At 37.8% G+C, this 15,359-nt stretch overlaps 1 protein-coding gene across 3 annotated transcripts in view; it reads left to right on the top strand.

Moving 5' to 3' along the window:
- Window positions 1–15,359, top strand: part of PDCD6IP (programmed cell death 6 interacting protein) — a 61,084-nt gene that overhangs the window by 38,978 nt on the left and 6,747 nt on the right. For all 3 annotated transcript variants that reach the window (XM_060022128.1, XM_060022129.1, XM_060022130.1), the window contains exons 11-15: window positions 1,234–1,345; window positions 2,446–2,615; window positions 7,327–7,575; window positions 7,941–8,075; window positions 9,261–9,355. In XM_060022128.1, coding sequence (XP_059878111.1) covers window positions 1,234–1,345; window positions 2,446–2,615; window positions 7,327–7,575; window positions 7,941–8,075; window positions 9,261–9,355 — 761 coding nt within the window. The remainder of the gene's footprint in view (window positions 1–1,233; window positions 1,346–2,445; window positions 2,616–7,326; window positions 7,576–7,940; window positions 8,076–9,260; window positions 9,356–15,359) is intronic.

Here is a 15,359-nt window from a genome sequence, read left to right on the forward strand (position 1 = left end):
TTATCTCTTATTCTAAATGTAGTAAATATATTTATTTTATTTTCTTTATTTTATCATCTTAGTATCTGTGGTCTTTGTGGTTTGGTTTCATGATTTGTTATTTTTGCTGATTTTTTGCTAATTGTGGTTTGTTCCTCTTATTTCAGTGTTTTTTGTTTTGTTTTTGTTTTGTTTTGGTGTGTTCCTGTATTTTAAGACTGTTAATTTGGAGGGTTTTTTCTTTCTTTTTTTTTCTTTGTGGTTAATCTTTTACTCTGAAATTCATCTTAGGACTTTGTGTCACACAGGTTTTATGATTTTCAGTTCTAAGTTCCCTTCTCTTGGGCAGTTTTCCTTTTTAAAAATTTGTCCACCGAGTGTCACCCATTTGGAAGTGACCCAGTTTGAGGGAAGATCATGCCCTTGATCTAACCTCCTCCTCTTATTAACTCCACCTGTGTTTCTTGTCTCCTATTCATGTTCTGTTAAATTCACACTCTAAGCCATTAGAGAATGTGTAGGAGGTGAACTAGGGACAGTAGGCCAGTTGTACCTTGTGGCGTTTTTATATGGTTCACTAGTTAAGGATGATTTTTACCACTTCTAGAGAATTGTAAAAAAAAAAAAGGAGAAGAATATTTGACAGAAACTATAGTCCATAGAGCCTAAAATATTTACCCTAATGTTTGACACAAAAGTTTGCAGACCTCTGCTCTAAGCTATCAGGAATTAGCAGATACCATTGACTCTAGCACTTGTGTCCATTGGTGGATTAGCACTTGTGTTTCAGGCGCTCTACTATCCTGTCCTCTCAGCTGTGCATTAGAAAGGCATTTTTTATATGTTAATTTTCAGTTTGTTGTATTGGGAGTGAAGTCTAAATCTTTTATTTTCATGAATTAATCAGTTTTCTCTGTTTTGTTTATGGCTTCAGTGGTCTAAGGGCTTTCTATTTGTTTTCATCTTAAAAACATCTTTGTTCAAAGTAGTCTTGGTACATGGATGTGCATAATCTCTTAGTCTTCTTAATTTTACTGAGTAAGGTGATGGCTAACCTAGTCTTAAATTTTTACAAGATTTTTTGTTAAATATAACTTGGGTTTCTGCAGCAGAAATTATTGTACTAATTTATATTCTAACCAGTACTGTAGGAGCTCACTAATTCTCACCTGTATTGAGTATGATCATTTAAAAACTGTTTTAAATTTTTTACACCAGAAATATTTCATTGTTGCTTTACCTTCTTTTTAAAAGTCATTAAGACTGTTGGATGAAGAAGAAACAACTGACAATGATTTAAGAGCAAAATTCAAGGAACGCTGGCAAAGGACGCCATCCAATGAACTCTATAAGCCCTTAAGAGCAGGTAAGAATGTGCATAAATGACTTTGACTTGAGTAAGTTCTCAGTTTGGATCTACGTTTTTTGCTTGATTGAAGTAGGCTCTGATGTAAACGTGTTTTTATTGAAATTGCTATTATGAAAATCCAGGTGTTTTTCTTCAGTTCCGTGTAAGACAAAAAATAACAAAGGTAATCGACGTTCATTATGAGAAGTTCGAATTCTTAAGAAAGTAAAAATTAAAATGATCCTGTAATACTCTTTTCCTATTCCAAGCTCTATGCATATTTTAAAAACATAAATGATATGATATTATATATATGGTTTTGTAATTTCATTTCACTTAGTAGTGGATAGTAAAAGATGAGTTTTAACAGTTAACCTGAAACCAAATTGTTACTATTTTTTTATTTTTTTTTTGCGGTACGCGGGCCTCTCACCGTTGTGGCCTCTCCCGCTGCAGAGCACAGGCTCCGGACGCGCAGGCTCGGCGGCCATGGCTCACGGGCCCAGCCGCTCCGCGGCATGTGGGATCCTCCCGGACTGGGGCATGAACCCACGTCCCCTGCATCGACAGGCGGACTCTCAACCACTGCGCCACCAGAGAAGCCCCAAATTGTTATTTTTAAGACTTTGAATATTAAGATTTTGATGTCTAGACTTGTTTTATTTCTCTGTAAAAGTAATTAATACTATTGAGATTTTTCTAAAAATATATCCGCCTTTCTTTTAAGTCAGATTTAAGGAGTGATCCTTTGAGAGAGGAATACTTTTGAAATAAGTTGTAACAATTTTTGGAGTAAATGTTATCTTTCTATATTCACAAGTTGTAGGAAAAGATTAGACTAATGTTGATTGGCTTTTATTTGGTGGACAGTAACCGCAAATGTATTTTAAGGTATAACTGTGCTTTTGCTTTATAATTGATTTTGTCATTTTTCCAAAACCGAAAATGCAAAGACTCATAGGAGCTCAGTTTCTGTTATGTAGTGAATTGGGACTTATCGAAGGGGGAAACGAGTAAAGTTGGAGAACAGAATTAAAAGTACAACCAGCTCATATACATTACTGTTAAAATCAGTACTGTGCTCTGGTAACATTTTTTTTTTTTTTTTCCCTCCACAGAGGGAAGCAACTTCAGAACTGTTTTGGATAAAGCTGTGCAAGCAGATGGACAGGTGAAAGAGCGTTACCAGGCTCACCGGGACACCATTGCACTTCTGTGTAAGCCGGAGCTGGAGCTGAATGCTGCCATCCCGTCTGCTAACCCAGCGAAGACCATGCAGGGCAGCGAGGTGAGGACATGCATTTTGATGTGGGTGATCATTTGCTTATGAAAACTATGTTCAAGTCATTATATACAATGAATTACCAATTTTTTTTCTTAACTGGCATCTTTTTAAAAATGCTGATGTACATTGAGGTGGTTGTTTTTAGAGTAGCATGATATATACACCGTGTAAAAAGTAATTATATTAATAATACTACTGTCCTGTAGTAATAATTTCCATTTATTGAATGCCTCCTATGAACTGGGTACTGTATTCTAGGTACCTCATATGTTCACAGGTTTAATTCAAATTTTATAAAAGGGAGAGGCTTGGAAGTATAGGAACTTCCTTGAAGTGGAAGGACTGGATTGGCCAGATACTCTTCTGACCACAGATTCTTTGTTTCTTACATCATTCTATACCACTTTCCACCATATTCCACTGGGAGTACCTCTGAAGGGAAAGTTGTCAAGGTGTGCTTGTTAATCTAATAAATGGATAACGTCATCATGACATTTCTGCTGGTGACAGGAAGGAGAAAATCAGTAGTGGGGCGTGTGATTCGCTAAGTCGCAAAAGGGGAGTGTGGGCTGAACACTGTGAAGTTGTGTAGGAGGATAAGAGGAGACCCGAAGCACACAGGAAAATAAGCCAAAGGGCAAGAGATAGCGCTGAAAACTTCTTGAAAAAGGTGAATTTCCTGGAATAGTAGTTCTCAGAAGTTATCACTATCATTCCTTATTTGTCTTTGCACAGAAACATTTCATGTATTTACTCAGCCAAGACTTAATGGATAGCTACTGTGTAAGGCACTATGCTAGATGCACATAATAACCAGCCTTTACCTTCAATTCACGATCCAGTGTGGAAGATGAGACGTATACAAGGATTACTGTAATACAGGGTAGAAATTGAAAAGTGTTGCAACTATACTGTGAGAATTTAGGTGACGAAGTAGTTATGTTTCAGCATTTGGAGCTCCTTAAGCTTAGGAGGCTTAAGAAATTGGCACTTTATGAGAACAGTAGACAGGCAGGAACGTGGACGTGTGTAGGATCCGAGAAGATTGAGTGAGTGGGTGTGTCCAGAGCAATTTCTGAGGTTCTGTGGAAGCAGCCCCCGAAGTGAAGAGAAGATGGCGCTGGTGGATGGGCACAGAGCCTGCGTCTCAAGGCAGGGGTGCCTGAGGGAACAGTGACTGTCAGTTAGATGCTTTGAGGACGTGGGGGAGAAAAGGAAGGTGGTTAGAAGATTAACTTGTGAAGAACAGAGCCTGCAGACCCATAGAACAGCAACACTTTCTGGCCCCTTTTTATTTTAGAAAAAAACATCTGTTTAGTATCTTCGTTTTTTCTTTTTAGTGTCACATGCATGACTCAGAACTTATAGGGCTTTTGTCCTTTTATTCTCCTGCTTTCTATAGAAAAGCAAAAATGGTTCTTGCTAAGCAAAATCAGAATGAGCATATACTGATATGTTATTTTATTCAGTAATAGCTGCTTTGTTAATTCACAGTGGTATTACATAGGGGAAGAAAACTTTTATAGTCAATATGAAGTTATTTTACTGAAACTAGATTTTCTGCATAGAGGTAATCAACAATTTTCAGTGTTCTAAATATTCATTCATCATGTGCCTTTATCAGAAAGGGCAAACATCATGTGTTTATTAAAGCTATTTCAGATAGTTGTCATCGTAGTTGGTGACACATTAGCCAGAGTTTTTATGAGAAAAACTCAAGCATTTGAATTGCTGATTATTAAAGTGATACAAAGTACATGTTTTATTAAGAGGTCCAAGCATAACAGGTAGGACTGTTTTTTTCTTTCATTATGAACAGGCCAACTAACTAGTTATTTGTCTTTGTTCTGTTTGGGCATCTGGTTTTAGGTACTTAGAGGATCTTCGTTTTTATACTGTAAGAGACAGTCATCTATTTCAAGATAATAGTGTTCCTGACTTTCAGCTTTGTTTACTAGACTATTTTTTAAGACCAATTCTGCATATTCCTATTTCTCCCCCAGCTTTATTTCACTTGGCTACTTAAACATTTTCTAACTTTCGTTAGACATAACTTATATATAGAGGAAAATGACCTTTCTTACTCTCCTAATAGCCAAGCAACCTTCACATAGGGTCATAGTCATGGTTGAGTGTCCGTTATCAGTTTAAATATGCCAACAGATAAAACTATTGCAGCCTTTTCAAATTTATATGCTGTTACATACCCCCAATACAAAATGTGTCACATAGTTACAGAAATAGTTATAATTCAGCAAAATAAGGGATACTTAATTCTTGGTCTGTTCCTTCTTGTTACTCTGTTCTTGTCTGAGTGCTCAGATGCCTAAGCCTCTTTAGTCCACAATGCACCTGAAGTATAGAGTTAAACCATGAAACCTAACTAACAGTTAATGATAATGGCTACTACTGACTGAGCACTTAGCCTATGTTAGAAATTACATTGAGCACTTTATATGGATTATTTCAGTCTTTACAACAGTCCTGGCATATAGGTACTATTATTATTCTTGTTTTGCAGATGAGAAAATTGAGTTTTCCGGGTAAACTGCCCTTGGTTACACAGTAACTAAGCCCATTATATTCACTAAGGGAGTGTAGTCAGAGTTGAAGTTTTTTTTTCTATGTCATCATATTTCACTTTGCTAGACAACTAGTTTCATTTGTTTCTGTATTCACGATTTGATTTAATTTTGTGTTTTGGATGTGTAAAAGAATGTTCATGATTCAAAAGGTTCATGCAGAGAAATCTCACCCCTTTTCTTTCTACCTTCTTCCCATCTGCTCTATGTAAGTAACAATATTCATTAGTTTTTGGTTTGTGCTTAGTGCTTTTATTTTTGTGAAAAATACATATGCACACAGATACATATCATATATTATGTGTGTGTATAGCTTTATATTCTGATTTCCCTTCTCACTCAAAATGCGACATACCATACATAATGCTTTTGTACCTTTTTTCATTTAACAATATGTCCTGGAAGTCATTTGGAAGCAAGACTTTGCTCCACTTTGTCTAACATCAAATTCTACTAGATCCTTTTAATAGACTTTGCCATGTCCATCCAGGTATGATTCTTTCTCCTCTTCCTTCCTTTTAAGAGTGTCTGTGGTTTGATGCTTCTTGGACCTCTAAGACCATTTCTTTGCACTGCTCTGCATGTTAAGAGAGTGAATTTAAGATAGGAAGGACACTTAGGAGATACGGTGGTAACAGAGGCCAAAATGTAGAAGAAACTTGAGACTTTTCCTCAGGGCTTTGGTTTTCACATGGGAAGGTCGCTCTGGACCCTCTTGTCAGGGAGCTAACTAAGGCCGTGGACTGAAGAGCCGGACAGAGCTTCTTAGAAACAGGCAGTAGGTGAGCAGATCCTTTGGAGCTGGAAGTGCTGCTGGTAAGAAGACAGACAGAGGTGTAGATGGGGTTCATGGACGGCCCCTTCTTCCTTTGTCTTTCCCCACTTTCTTTCTATAAGCATCCCTGGGGCAAGCAGAATAGAGGGCTTGGGGTTGCTGTTCTCCCTTCTGGTCCTAGGAGAAGTGTGAAGAGATGTGAGTGAAAGGGGGCAGCTCATGTGTGGCCTTAGAGGGCGCTTGAACACTCTAACACTGTTACTACAACGGGGTGTTTATGAATCACGTGGGTGTTAGAGACTGCCTGGACCGAGTAAGAGGCAGAACTCATGATGCGAAGAGAGATACAGAACCCGCCCGCTCTTTCTCTCCCAGGATATAAAAGAAACATACAGCTTATAGCTTTCTGTCTGTCTGTCTCTCTCGAGTGCTCTCTCCGTGTATATCCGTATCTCTGTTTCTGTCTCCATGTCTCTCTCTCTCTCAGTCTCGCTAGGTCGGCAAAATAGGGTATCTCTTTACTTGACAAAAACATACCTTCTGGGGACTTCCCTAGTAGTCCAGTGGTAAAGAATCCGCCTTCCAATGCAGAGGACATGGGTTCAATCCCTGGTCAGGGAACTAAGATCCCACATGCTGCGGGGCAACTAAGCCCGCGCGCTTCAACTAGAGCGCCCGTGTGCTGCAAACTACAGAGCCCACTCACTCTGGAGCCCACCTACCACAACTAGAGAGAGAAAACCCACACGCCACAACTAGAGAGAATCCTGTGTGCTGCAGTGAAGATCCCACATGCTGCAACTAAGACCCGACGCAGCCAAATAATAAATAAATAAATAAAATTAAATAAATATTTAAAAATATATATATATACTTTCCTCTACCTCGTGACAAGGATGCAGTGTAGTGTAGCAAGGTTAAGAGATTGGTTTGGAGTTAGGCAGGCTTAGGTCTCGGATTTCACCTCTGCTCCTTTTAGTAGCTGTGTAACCTTAGGCATGTTAACTTAATTTTTCTGGGACGCAATTTCTCCATCTGTGGAATAGAGGTAATAAATATATACCCTATAGGGTATTGTAAGGAATACATTAAATTATATTTGTAAAGTGTTTAGGACAGTGCCTGGCACATAATAGATGTTCAGTAGATCTGTTATCATTATTGCTGCTGCTATTGCAATCTGAATCCACTAAAGGTACAGCAATGTCTGTATCTAAATAAACCTGATGTACAATTTATACTTGGCTCTCTGAGAGATCGTCTCTCCCTGACCCTGGTGAACCTTTGTATATAATTCCTTTCTTGAAATTGGCTTCTGTTTTTTGGGCAGTTAAACTAAGTTTCTTAAATTGTTTAGGTTGTAAATGTCTTAAAATCCTTACTGACAAATCTTGATGAAGTAAAGAAGGAAAGAGAGGGGCTGGAGAATGACCTGAAATCAGTGAATTTTGACATGACGAGCAAATTTTTGACTGCTCTGGCTCAAGATGGTGTGATAAATGAAGAAGCTATTTCTGTTACTGAACTGGATCGAATCTATGGGGGTCTTACAACTAAAGTCCAAGAATCTCTAAAGAAACAAGAAGAACTTCTTAAAAATATTCAGGTAAAGTTTAATAAGATTTTTATTAAAAAAATTACAGGAAGGATAAACCTGGACTAAATCTGTATCCAATTAGGATTGTGTTTTTTGCAAATGTTACATATTAATAGAAATCTGTAAACGTTATTGGTTATATTTTCATGCCCACTGAATTTGTGGTATTTTTTACTTAAGGAAAGCTGTAAAGTACTGTGTTACTCCAAAAGGAATATATTAGGTAAATATCTAGTAATAACTAGGTAAATACCTCGTAATAGCTGCAGGAAATCATATATGATTTTCATAGTTGGGGAAGTATCAGTACAAATGTTATGAGCTATAGTAACTTGATAAATAAGTGTAACTGCATAAATCTTTCTTTTAATAAGGTCTCACACCAGGAATTTTCAAAAATGAAACAGTCTAACAATGAAGCTAATTTAAGAGAAGAAGTTTTGAAGAATTTAGCCACTGCGTATGACAACTTTGTTGAACTTGTAGCTAATTTGAAGGAGGGCACAAAGGTATGAAGCACAAAAGAAACAAGAGCTAACTAACCAGTGTGGATGTGAGTTTGGGAAGTTAATTGGTATTACCAGTTGGACCAAATCATTCTGTCTTGAATTTCTTAGCTTTAATGACTTTGGCTCCTGAGAGCTTTGGTATAAATGGGAGAAAGCTTAATGAAGGTGGGAGTATTTCATGGGAACTTTGCAGAATGAATTTTATATTTCACCAGGCAGAAAGAGGATGTGTAGGCATTCCTTTCAGGTAGCAGGAATTAGCACAGAGAGGTCAAAAGATCAGTGACACTTTGTTGGGGGGTAGAAAGTTGGCCAATCTGAGTGAATTATGAGGGAAGAGGAGTAGTAGTGAAAGCCGATATGTGGTGGGGAAGGGGGTGTGTATGGCTTTTATATTCTGTGCTGGTGGTGTGGATTATGATAGATTTGTGATCTGCTTATGACTCAGAGTGCTTACTAAATATGTTTAAGTATTTTCTTGCCTTTCCTTTAGATATTTTAGGGAAATGCTTATATTTGTTTTTACCAATTACTTTGCTTTTGAGGGAACAAGTGATTTTTAAGTTTTTCAAATACATAATTCCTTTTGGTACCTTTAACTCCATAATGATCACTTAATAAAGTTATCTTGATGCAAATACGGTAGATATAATGTAAAACCCTCTGAAGAGAGCATAGAAATACTGCCAAAGCCTTCCAAAGAGAGAGGATAGTAAAATGCCATTTTAATTCGGTTTGAAATGCTTTGTTGAAATAGATAAGCTGAGAAAACTCACCAGAGTGCCTTTGCAAATTCTTCTGAGGGTTTCTGAAATGATGCCTGCACTTCTGAAGTGAATGTGCAGATCTAATACTTCCACTTAAATAGGTTTAGAGTGTTTATTAAGAAGTTGACTTTTCTCTAGGAATTGGGAACTTGTTTATGATCATGAAACTTTTAACTTGTTGCCACTTAATTTTTGGTGGCAGTGCTTTCTAACGATGATTTTATTATTTTTATTTTCTTAGGGAATCTTAGGTCATATTTAATATTAAGTTACTGGACTTAAGTGGTATGACTGTCTCTCATGCATAGGATTTTAGCTCTTTAGCTTTAACTGTTATTGACAAAGGAGCTTTAGATTGTGTTCCTCTTAGATTAAAAATTGTTCTGGTTTATCACTTGTGTTTGTTCTTTACTTGTAGTTTTACAATGAGCTGACTGAAATACTCATCAGGTTCCAGAACAAATGCAGTGATATAGTGTTTGCACGGAAGACAGAGAGGGATGAACTCTTAAAGTAAGTTTATTTTGTGTATTAAATTGTACTTTTGAAGTATTTTTCTTTAAAAAAAAAATATTCTTGCTACCTCTTTTAAAAAAATCATATGTGGAGACTTTTGTGGTGAGTTGGCAGTGTGAGTTGGCAGTTTCTTTCCTTTCCTCCATGGTGTTTGTTTGTTTATTTGCTTTTTTATATATTTATTTATTTTTTATTCTTGGCTGTGTTGGGTCTTTGTTGTCGCACGCGGGCTTTTTCTAGTTGTGGCGAGGGGTGGCTTCTCTTGTTGTGGAGCATGGGTTCTTGGCATGTGGGCTTAAGTAGTTGTGGCGTGTGGACTCAGTAGTTGTGGCTTGCAGGCTCTAGAGCGCAGGCTCAGTAGTTGTGGTGCACGGGCTTAGTTGCTCCGTGGCATATGGGATCTTCCTGGATCAGGGATCAAACCCGTGTCCCCTGCATTGGCAGGTGGATTCTTAACCACTGCACCACCAGGGAAGTCCCCTCCATGGTGTTTTACAAAGCAGCAAGGAAACAACTGCATGATCTGAGAACAAAAGGGTGAAAAGGAGTGGAAACTCTAGATGTAGGAAGAACAGTGATGTCACAGAAGTGATAGAATAGCTCAGGGTAACAGATCTTAGGAAATGCCAATAAACATAAGCAGTTTACTTTGAAGTGGCAAATAGATTCCTTACATGAAGCTAGAGGCATAGAACATGAGGGAGAGAGGGTTTATAGCTCAGAAAATGTCAGCAAAGTCACTTTCTGCAGGGGCCTACTGGGAAAGCTGGGCGAGTAACATAGGACTCATTCCATGTGGAGTAATGAATAGAGAGTTGACACAGCATCGATACAAATATACTATATTCATTGAGGTGAGAAACAGAAAAAAATTTTACTAAACTTAATAGATGAAGAACATTCACCAGAATAATGTCGTCACAGAACAGATAAAAAATTTACCATGAATTTAAAAAAAAAAAGGCTAGGAAACAATCATTAAGGATCACCACAAACAAGTGCCAGAACTCAAGGAAAATGGTAAGAAAACAGGAGGCACTAAAACGTGAGGTGTCGGGATTCAGGAAACAAGTGGAAGAGAAGAACAAAGCCATCACACGTATAAGATGAAATGGGAAGGAGCAAAACGGAGGATAGACGATGAAGAAAACACAGGAGCACAAAGTAGAAAAGAAGAAATCAAAGAAAATGAAACCAGAGTAAGGAAAGGATTAAAAAGGATTAGAGAAAGTGGGCAGAGGAGATCCAATATATGTAAAATTGAATTCCCTTCAAAGAATAAAAACCAAAACAGTGAACAGAACAAATATTTAATGATATTACTCAAGAACATTTTCCTAAAATAAGGCTTGTTGAAAGGGTATATAATACGGTCAGGAGAAATGAACAAGAACTGTCAACACCCCAGCATATAAATTATTAGTCTTAAAAGATAATGGTAGGATCCTATTAAGGCAGTCAGGCAAAAAGATCAGGTAAGTTTATAAAAAGGTGAAAAAAATTCAGGCTGGCAGCACTGCATGCTAGAAGAGAGTGGAATGATTGCTTGTTGGAACTCGAAGCAAATGTGAGGCAAAGATTTTATATCCAGTCAACCTGTCCTTCAGGTGTATACAGAGCCATGTGCTCAATTAGTAATGAATGTAAAGGACCCAGAGACTATTATACTCATGAGCCTTTCTTGAGCCCTTCAGATGACCTGACCATTATTCTTGTCTCTGTCCATGTTTAAACAGTTTCCCATTGAAGAAGTGGACGAAGTTAAGAGCTACTTTCTTCCACCCCCCAAGAAAGAGCAGGGCCAGTTGTTTTCAGTTTTTCTACTAAACCTTTAAAAAGCAAATAATTAGATTTTTTTTTTTAATTAATTTATTTTTGGTTGCATTGGGTCTTTGTTGCTGCATGCGGGCTTCTCGTTGTGGTGGCTTCTCTTGTTGCGGAGCACAGGCTCTAGGCACGCGGGCTTCAGTAGTTGTGGTGTGTGGGCTCAGTAGTTGTGGCTCACGGGCTTAGCTGCCCCGCGGCATGTGGGATCTTCCCGGACCAGGGCTTGAACCCGTGTCCCCTGCATTGGCAGGCGGATTCTTAACCACTGCGCCACCAGGGAAGCCCTAGAATGCTTTTTAAATGGTTCTAGAGGTTTAAAAAAAAACCCTCCAAGTTAGTTTTACTGATAAGTGAATCTGACAAAGATTAAAACAGAAGTCTTCAGACCAGTTTCATTTATGAATATGGATGCGAAATTTCTAAATAAAATACTTGCCATTGATATTCTTCAGTATATTAATAAAGAAGCATGACCAAGGGGGAGTGGGTGGTTATTCCAATAATGCAGTGATTGATCCAGTATTTTTACATCTAAGGAGAAAAAGATTCTCTTCATAGATGAGGAAAAAGCATGAGAAAATAACTATTCTGGTACTCAAAATAGGAATTAATTGACTTCCTTAACATGAAAATATATGTGTATGTGTGTATATATACAGTAGATCTATTTATCTGTTTATATCTGCACAAAACTCAGCTTCATGGTTAATGGAGAAATGCTATAAACATTTCCCCAAAAGACAAATGCCCATTATCAATGCTATTATTTAATACTATATTGGCAGTACCAGACTACACCATTAGAAAAGAAAAAGAAATTAGAGATAGAAAAATTGGAAAGGAGGAGGTAAAATGATCACTACTTACAGACTTTATGATTACACATCTTGAAAACCCAAAAGAATCAACCCTCAAACTGCAAATAATAAAGGAATTGTTACTGAAGATAGGTGATTATAAAAATAATTTGTAGAAATCAATAGCCTTGGGACTTCCCTGGTGGTCCAGTGACTAAGACTCCGCACTTGCAATGCAGGGGGCCTGGGTTCGATCCCTGGTCAGGGAGCTGAATCCCACATGCAGCAACTAAAGAAAGGTCCCACAGTGCAGCCAAATAAATAAATAAATAAATATTTAAAAATAAATCAATAGCCTTCATACAAATAAACACATAGAAGATATAATGGAGGAAAAGACTTCACTTAAAATAGCAATAAGGAAGATAAAATACATAGGAATAAATTTGTCATTTATTAGACCGGTATGAAGAAAACTTTGAAACACTATTCAAGGACACAAAAGAGGACTTGAGCAAGCTGAAAGACGTATCATGTCCTTAGATAGGATCAGACAGCTTCATGAAGATGTCAGTTCTAAAGAAACTTATGTATTCAACATAATTTTTTTTTTTTTTTTTTTGTGGTATGCGGGCCTCTCACTGTTGTGGCCTCCCCCACTGCGGAGCACAGGCTCCGGACGCGCAGGCTCAGCGGCCATGGCTGACGGGCCCAGCCGCTCCGCGGCATGTGGGATCCTCCCGGACCGGGGCATGAACCCATGTCCCCTGCATCGGCAGGCGGATTCTCAACCACTGCGCCACCAGGGAAGCCCTCAACATAATTTTTTAAAATATTCATTTATTTATTTTCTTTTTAACTGTTTTGGCTGCATCAGGTCTTAGTTGCGGCATGCGGGATCTTTCGTTGCAGCACGTGGTCTCTTTGTTGCAGTACTTGGGCTTCTCTCTAGTTGTGGTGCTCAGGCTCTAGGGCACATGGGCTCTGTAGTTGTGGTGTGGGGGCTCCAGGACACGTGGGCTCTGTCGTTGTGGCACATGGGCTCTGTAGTTTGCGGCATGCAGGCTCTCTTGTTGAGGCACGCGAGCTCAGTAGTTGTGGCGCGCGGGCTTAGTTGCCCCGTGGCATGTGGAATGTTAGTTCCCTGACCGGGGATCAAACCCGCCTCCCCTGCATTGGAAGGCGGATTCTTTACCACTGGACCACCAGGGAAGTCCCTCAACATAACTTTGATTAAAAAAGGAATCAACAGATTTTCATGTAAAACTAGACAAGTTGATCCTAAAGCTCAAGTAGAAAAACAGTTAAACAAGATTAGCCAGGAAAACTGAATAATAACAACAGTAAGGGGAAACTAATTTGCCAGATACTAAAATATGTAATAGTGTCTCTAAAACACAGTGATACTGGCACGTGATTAGACCAAAGACAGAATAGAAGATAGGAGTAGATTCAAATACATATGTGAATTTAGTGAAAGAAAAAATCCTAAATCAGTAAGAAGAAGTTAGAAACATGTGCTTAGCCATTTAGAAAACAAGTTATTTTTACCTCAGAATAAGTTCCAAAAGGATCATAATTGAAATGTATAAAATGAAATGAAGAGAGAATATGAGAGAATTTCTTAGTAAAGCTGAAATAGGAAGGGTCTTTGTAATTGTGACTTCAAACCCAGAAGCCATAAAAAAAAAAGTTCATCATAACATGATAAGAGTCAAAATGTAATAAACTGGGGAAAAATATTTGAAACTTATTCATGGGCAAAAGGCAAATATACGTAATTTATAAAGAACTCCTAGATACTAATGAGGAGGCAAAAACTCAGTAGAAAAATTGGGAAAGGATGTGAACAGAAATTCTGCAGATGAAATATGAGTGGTTCTTAAGCATATGAAAAAATACCTACCTTCGCTCAATATAAAATAAATATGAATTAAAATTACTCTGAAATAACATTTTTCAGGGATTTCCCTGGTGGTCCAGTGGTTAAGACTCCGCGCTTCCACTGCAGGGGGCACGAGTTCGATCCCTGGTTGGGCTGGTGAAATAAAGCTACATCTGTGCAGTGAAATACTATGCAGCTATTTAAAAAAAAAAAAAAAGAATGTTTTCTATTTACCCATGTAGAAAAATCTCTGAGATAATTAATGGTAAAAAAAAAAATAAGGTTACAGACAGTGTAAAGTATGCTTCTTATGTAAAAACGGAGAAGATAAAAATACAGGGCTTCCCTGGTGGCGCAGTGGTTGAGAGTCCGCCTGCCGATGCAGGGGACGCGGGTTCATGCCCCAGTCTGGGAAGATCCCACATGCCGCAGAGCGGCTGGGCCCATGACCCATGGCCGCTGAGCCTGCACGTCCGGAGCCTGCGCGTCCGGAGCCTGTGCTCCGCAACGGGAGAGGCCACAACAGTGAGAGGCCTGCGTACCACAAAAAAAACCCAACACATTTGAATTGGTTTATTTCTGATAAGGAAGCTCTGGTCAGGTTCATAAGAAATAAAAAATAGTGGCTGTCTGTTTGTGGTAGTGAATGGTGGAATGAGAATTTGTAGATAGCGAGTGGCCTGTCACTTTTTAGTTTTTGAATCAAGTGAATATATTACCTTTTCAGAAAATTATATTAAATTAATCTAAATAATTATAGGGATTTCATGTTTTTTATAGTACCACCAACTAGTCTAACTTTATTTTTGACATTTTATCTGTACCCCTGGCCTTTTTTTTTTTAGCCATAGAACCCTTTGTTCAGACTCAATCTTGCAGAGAAGCCCAGTTTGTGAAACAAACAGAAATGGCTCTGTGATTTAATAGCTTTGATTTATATAATTAGTAAGTGGCTAGGAAATTCTCATTTGTCCTATAAATGTGTTATTTACTGCAACCATCTCTGGAGTCTATCAAAGGAAAAAATATTATGTCTTATGTGCTTTATAATATATTATAATTATACAGGCTAGATACTGTGTTTATGATTAAATGTATTCAAAATCTAATTAAATAGTTGTGAAGATAATTATAATAAATAAGTAAAATATTAAATATAATTGTTATATTTATTATATGTGAGTTATATATATACACACATATATATTAGATGTTTCAAAGTTTGACCTTTTTCAAATTTTAATATTGACTAAAAACTTACAGTATATATTGTAAGCATTTATTACAAATTTACAAACATTATGAAGTAGTTTTGATTTCTTGATGAATGTGTGTAAGTTTTCTTTCTATGTGGAGTGTCTAATTTATCTTACAACTGGGATTGTTTTTGACAGTGAAAGTGTGGTCTGGGGGACTTGGAGTTGCTGTTAATTGTTACATCAAGACAGTAGGTCCTGTTGCAGACATTTCAGGACACGTCATGTTTACTGCT

This window comes from Delphinus delphis, chromosome 10 (assembly GCF_949987515.2).
Source record: "Delphinus delphis chromosome 10, mDelDel1.2, whole genome shotgun sequence".
Taxonomy (NCBI): domain Eukaryota; kingdom Metazoa; phylum Chordata; class Mammalia; order Artiodactyla; family Delphinidae; genus Delphinus; species Delphinus delphis.